Source organism: Cyprinodon variegatus, unplaced genomic scaffold (genome assembly GCF_000732505.1).
Source record: "Cyprinodon variegatus isolate N-32 unplaced genomic scaffold, C_variegatus-1.0 Scaffold811, whole genome shotgun sequence".
In the NCBI taxonomy this organism is placed as follows: domain Eukaryota; kingdom Metazoa; phylum Chordata; class Actinopteri; order Cyprinodontiformes; family Cyprinodontidae; genus Cyprinodon; species Cyprinodon variegatus.
The window spans coordinates 27,878-34,485 of NW_015151264.1; the positions used below are offsets into that span (position 1 = coordinate 27,878).

The 6,608-nt window shown below is 39.5% G+C and overlaps 1 protein-coding gene across 1 annotated transcript in view; it reads left to right on the plus strand.

The window, feature by feature from the left end:
• The first annotated feature begins 2,573 nt into the window (after positions 1 to 2,573).
• The window catches only part of LOC107098800 (golgin subfamily A member 6-like protein 22), a 6,877-nt gene continuing 2,842 nt past the window's right edge, over positions 2,574 to 6,608 (plus strand). Inside the window, exons 1-6 of the mRNA XM_015396649.1 lie at positions 2,574 to 2,656; positions 2,779 to 2,841; positions 4,696 to 4,770; positions 5,627 to 5,666; positions 5,757 to 5,808; positions 6,018 to 6,432. Coding sequence (XP_015252135.1) covers positions 2,645 to 2,656; positions 2,779 to 2,841; positions 4,696 to 4,770; positions 5,627 to 5,666; positions 5,757 to 5,808; positions 6,018 to 6,432 — 657 coding nt within the window. The 5' untranslated portion in view covers positions 2,574 to 2,644. The remainder of the gene's footprint in view (positions 2,657 to 2,778; positions 2,842 to 4,695; positions 4,771 to 5,626; positions 5,667 to 5,756; positions 5,809 to 6,017; positions 6,433 to 6,608) is intronic.

Genomic DNA, 6,608 nt, shown 5'->3' on the forward strand with positions numbered 1-6,608 from the left:
ACATCAGCCTGTTTTCAGGGCCTTTTTTTTGGCTACATATTTGTTATTCTTTTGCTACATGCCTCCCCATCTGCTTGCCCTAAGTTTCTATGGCATAAGTCAGTTTCTGTGACCTGTTTTCATTTTAAAAAAAGAACATTGGCACAAACCTAGCCTGTATGTATTTTTTGTATGTCATCGAGAGTATTTAAATGATTTTCAATCAGAAAAAAATGTGTGATTAACATGCGATTAATCGCGAGTTAACTTAGGCATTGATGCGATTAATCGCGATTAAAAAAATTTAATCGATTGACAGCACTAAAAGCGACACATCGAGTGAAAGCATCCATGCTATCTGGGGAAATATCTGCTACTGAATGAGGAACGGAGGAAATCATTTTGATCCAGATCTTTTCAGCAGAAACTGAATGTTCCTGAATGTTTCTGAAGTTTGTGTGATTTGGCTAAATGAAGGCTTCACTGCACATCCTGTATACCTGGACTGCATCGAGTATTTTCCATTTCTTTCTATATATTATGATCACACATTTAAAGAGTGAAACATGAGGTTCTATTGTAGGATTGTCGCTTAATTTACCAAATGAACTGGAACTAGTTCATTTATATGTTAGTGAACGTAGAACATTTTTTTAAATAGTGAACTATGAAGGTGAGCTAGTTCATTTTTATCTGTGTGAACCGACCTTTGAACCAGTTCTTTTTAACTATGAACTGGCTCAACATTGACCACATCTACACACACACTGACAGTAGCTGTGTTTCTTCCCTAAATGTGGCCGTCTAGCTCTGATCTTCTGCACATTTTAGAAATGTCTCTGCTTCCTCACCTGAATTAAATGGCTGCATCACTGTTTGGTAGAGATGCATTAAAGGAGCAATTCACACTGAAGGCGTTAATGCTCATTTAGTTTTTTTTAAATAATGAAATTCGATTTTGCGTGGTTGTTCACATTTCCAAATATACGCAGCTTGTATGTGATCTGCCGTGTGAACTGCATTCATACATCTTATCTGTTCAGCAAGCGCATTAGAGGACGCAATGACATCATAAGTAGGGGGCGTGCTCTGTATTTTAGGGAAGTATACATGGATGGCCGGGCTGGACAGTATCTTGCAATCTTTTTTATTTTTATTTTTTTGTTCTGGCTTCTTTTCATTTCGTTGACAATTTTATATTTTCCAGAAGTTCAAAAAGAAAGACTGATCCCCACATTATCATCCGCCATTGTTTTTTTTTCATGCTTTTAGGTCTGAAGATGCAGAATAGTGACCTTTGAGTATTGATGACGTTCGGGTCGGATGAATGCGACCACATTCTGATCCGATACATATCTAATCTTTTCACATTTGAAAAGATCAGATACTTATCGGATTCAGGACCACATAGCCAAGTGACCTGGGTCGCATTGGAAATAATTAGATTGGTGTTGTTCAGACTGTCATGAAAGATCAGATAAGGGCAAAAAATTTGGATTTGGATCACTTCAGGCTGGATCACTTCAGTGTGAACTTAGCCTTAAAGGTGCAGGAAATCAGACCTGGAAGGCTCTCCAGTCTAAAACAGACTGAACCAATCACAGAACAGTAGGCGGAGCCATAATGGAGCAGTGCTTTCCTGGGACTATAATACACTATAACTATAACAGACAAGTTTGCAGCTGCAAGATAATAATAATGGTTTATTGGTGCTCTGCTGTGAGAGATTTGCTTGAAAAAAATAATAAATAAAAAAAATTAGCATCACATGCGTATTTATCTGATTGTTTCTAAACTGTTTTCACTGACTCTGTTGGTCCTTTCTTTGAAATCAGGCTCCAACTTTTCTTTTCCAGAAGAAAGTTGTGGTGTAAATAAAACAACAAATAAAACATGCTGGCATCATCCTCCCATTTATATAACCTGTCATCTTCATCTTTATTGCCGATAGTTACATCTGATTGATGATTATGTGATGTTATGCGGAAAAAGAAGAGAAGCGGAAAAAAACCCAAGTTCAATTTAGCTAAAAACAAAACAAAAAAAGCCTCATCTTGGCACAAAAGAGTTTTGGAGTCTCAAATTGTTTTTGAGTTTTTGGGTTTGTTTTAATTGCCGGGTTTCCATTATGCAGGTTTATTTTTCATAATTGCCATTTCCATCTTTTGATGGTCAGTAGAAACCTAGCTTGGGATTTCATGTTAGAAATTAAACCAAAAAGTGTTTTTTTTAAAACTGGAGCCAGAACAAAATGGTTCTTTACCTTCAACTGTAAAGATGGTTTATTTCTAAACATATAGTCATAATGAGAATTATTTTAGTGGTTAAAAACTAGTTTGAACTACATAAATAAGGACCTTTAATTAATCAAAAAGGAACAGTAATGTGAGCAAGTTGCTAAACTTTTCCTAATGAAGCTTTTTCAAATATGTTGTTTTGCAGGATGGCGAAGACACTGCGCCACCTACAGGACGTGGGCTGAGTCGCAAAAGAACCATAAAGAAGAAAAGAAGGGCAAGTTCTGCAAACATCAATATAACGATTACAAACAGCGTTAAAAGTTCTTCCTTAGCTTGCTTTGCTTCAGGGTTTATCGTGTAATCTCTGTTTTCTTTTTTACGTTTGTCAGGTTGTGTCTTTTCGAATCAAGAAAACTCTTCCCAAAATGTCCAAAGAGGTATTTGCTGCTGTGTGGGAGATTTATGCCGTTGATATATGAGAGTTCTCATAAGAAACGAACAGAAACTCAGAACATCTGACTGCATGACTGTTTAACATGTCGCATTTCTAACTGTACAGAACTCCAGTAAGATGCCTTTGATTGAGGAGAGCGTTGAGTTGGAGGAGCTGAACACCTCGCAGGTTAGAAAGAGTTTCTACATTTACTAATAAATCATTTATCTTGTTATTTTTCTGAGGAATAAACCTGGATTCAGAATCTCTAAACCTTCTTTTAATAAAATGTTAAATGAACAACATTTTAAAATGATTCAAGGAATTAAAATTAAGAAGTGTTTAAACTGGTATATAGACTCCTTGATCCTTGTTATGGTTTTAATAAGCTTCCTTCTGATGCAGAAGGAGTTACAGTTACTTTAAAGGAAAAGTCCCGTCAGCAAGGAATAATCAGTGGATCATTATTTATACCAAAACTAATATGGTCGCAGTGATTTAATTAATTTTGCGTTAATCAGTAAAAAAAAAAGAATTGGGCGCATTCAATGGCCGTTTCTCAATCTGTGTACCTGTGCATTCTCGTGTGCTCGTGAAACCTCATCATCCTCAGCACTAGTACTGTTCCAATTCACAAGAACAGCAGACCGAGAACGGACAAATTCCCCGGACGTTGTTCTCACCCCTCCCTCTTTACCCAACATGCATCAGAGCAGACTTTTCCGTTCTTGAGATTGACAGCTGTCCCAGCATGCACTGCGGCAACTTTCAATGGAGCGCCCACAGAGCTCAGAGTATTAATTTTAAAGTTCTCTCCTCTGTTGCCGTTATTTAATTTGAGGTGAGAACATTATACTTTTAAGCATCACTATATGGCCCATTTACCAATTTAATGGGTAATTAAACAAAAAAATTCCAGAGGACTTCCGAGGCTAACGGTAGTCAGGTCTAACGTTAACCCGTCTGCAACAGCCCTCTCTCTCCATAGCTGTGCGTGAAGAACCGCTGGCTCTGATGGCGATTTTTTTATTTTTTTTTTATTTGGTAAAATGTTCTTAAGATTTGTGTTTATCTGACTGTGTTAGTTATTATTCCATTAATAAATGAAAAAAAGTACGCCTCACTCCTGCCATCTTCCAGCAGTGACGTCACGGTGCGGTAAGCCTAGCGCCATTCTACCCGCTTTACAAGCAAAATCAATGGGCAATCAACAACAATTATTGAAGATTTCCAGAGGACTTCACCATTGCAATTCACCAGAGCTATAGTGAAACTGACAATGCCCACATTTATGGCAGTTAGATGTTGGAATAAATCGGGTAAAAGTGGAAAGAAAACAACCTTCCCGATTCCTGATCCTCCTCAAGTTGCCAACTTGAAGAGGCAGGATTTTCCTTCAAACTTCTGGCCAGAGAAAAAACACGTAATATGAAGCCAATATTTCAAAGAAGAATGTTTTCAAGATGACTTTGATAATAGTGTGTTGTGACAAACACCAGATACGGCCGATACCGCACCGTGACGTCACAAGGTGGCAGTAGTGTTCCTTGACAAACATGGATGCCTTCACTAAAAGCACAGACGTATTAAATTACTCTTGATTAAAAACACTTATCATTTATTGAACAGTATGTAATAATGTGATTCAGAAGTTTGTATTCTGAACCGACCAGACTTTTCCTTTAAAGAGGCTGCGTTTCCACAGAGATTGCATTAGAAATGTTCTAACTACAGAATGCAGGTTAGAGGACTGAAAACCTTTAACATTTTTTTGCTGGTTTTCGTTTCCTGCAGCATTTTGTTTTTGCCAGAAGCTACAGAAGCTTTAGTCTATCTCAGGTTCAAAGTAAGAAATCTGAATGGATCCAGTAAGGAGCTGATCAGCCCTGCAGTCATCTGTAAATGATGTCACCTTTACAAGAATAAAATCATATTATCGCACCATTTGTTACTAAAATTCTCTCCTTTTAAGCACTGAAAATTAACCATGCTTTCTGATTAAGAGAAGAGAATCAAACAGCTGCTTTTTCTGTTTGGTTTCAGGAGAGCACGGTGTTGATGGAGCCTTTAGAGATGGCCGCTTATCCAGCTGAAGAAACTCAAGCCCAGGAGGAGCAGGTGGGTTTGAAATGAGAGTGTTAAAGTCGTAGGGAAGCGGCTGTTCCAACCGTTGCAGATCCCAATTCTCCTTAGTGGTTCCGACTTTACATGAGTGTGTATTATAAAGGGGGTGGGATTGTTGTGGCTGAAGGTTCGCAAGCAAGTTTGATCGTGGCCGGTGTCTTGGAAGCGCCTTGCAACGGAAAAAAAAGCAACGGAAATATTTTTTTTAAGACAGGATTTTTTTTTTTTAAAGACATCATAGAATAATCATATAGGATATTTGTTGCTGGTTCTTAAGGTCTCTGAATAGGGTGTGTAACATTGGCTGAGCTGAAAATGGCATATTTGCTGATCTATGAGCCCCAATGCAAGCCTGGTTAAAAGCCCCAGAATGAAACGACAGGTTTTCTTCCTTTTATGGTATGATCATGAATATTTAGATGAGCTGTGCTCTGATTGGTTGGTTTACAACAAGCAAAGCTGAGCAAAGACGCATCATAGCAACAAGCACTCAGTCACTGAAACATCGTAGGGTTGATATGGTAGGGTGACCAGACGTCCTCTTTTTCCCGGACATGTCCTACTTTTCATACCTAAATAAAATATCCTTGGGGAATTTAGAAACTGTTCAGGATTTTGGTCGACTATCGTTAATTATCTACAACAATGTAAACTCGGTTTTGCATTCTATGACCCCTTTACATAGAACTTTTCTCACATTTGGGACAATATAGTCTGATAAACAGTACAATTATATAAATTTTTTTAAGCCAGAATGATTTGACATTTAAGTATGACTTCCCTACGACTTTAAAAAAAGGAAAGTTTAATTAGCATTTCTCTCTTGATTAACTGAATGATGTGTTTTCAGGAGAACAACGAGTTGATGGAGTGGTGGAACTCAGTGAAAGGTCGCTTTTCAAACAGTTGTTGATTTAAATCTTTAACTAAATAGAAATATACTTTCTGAGCGTTTAATTTTGTGCTGCTGGTTTTTCCAGGCTGGACTGAGTGGAACGAGACATCAAACTTCCAGGAGGAGGATGAGCAAATGTAAGGGCTTAATTTAAAGGACTTTCCCAAAGGGAACTCATAGCAGGAACTGGTAGATGGTTTATTTTCCTGAGAGTTCTAGTTCCTTTCAGTTGTTTTGTGAGTTATTTGTTGTCCCATCCATCTTTTAGTTTTTTATTGAGCAGGCTTGATGTCTAAACTCTGTTAGCCATAAATCCTGTTGAACTGTCTTCTGTGTTTCTCTGCAGGGCGATGGAGCAGGCAGCGGACCGAGTCTACATGGCAGCCCGGGTCTTCGTGTATCTGTTCAACCAGCGGGGGGCGTCCTTGCAGCAGCGCATCCTGGAACTACTTGCCGTGGCCGACGCCGCAGACGAGTTCCACAAGAAGACGGTGTCGGCAGCTGTGGGTGGAGGCGTGGCCAGCGTGGCGGGCAGCGTGGCCACCATTACCGGGCTCATTCTGGCGCCGTTCACGTTCGGGGCCTCCATCATCGTCACAGCCGTGGGGATCGGCGTGGCGACGGCCGGAAGCATCACGTCGGCCACGGCCAACATCACCGACACGGTGCATTCCAACATGGACCGTAAGAAGGTGGAGAAGATGATCCAGGGCTACCAGGAGGAGATACAGGACATCAGGAAGTGCATGGAGTTTGTTCAGGTGAGGAAGAAACACCAGGAGCAACAGAAACCATTTCTATACGGAAGAACGGGTTCTGTTCTGAAAGCTGCTAAAAGACGTTCAGAGAAAAGATCCAGAACATTTTAGATGTTCACCAGGAAATCCGTCTGATTTAAAGGGAAGTTAGTTCACAGCAGTCGTTGCTATGAACCAGC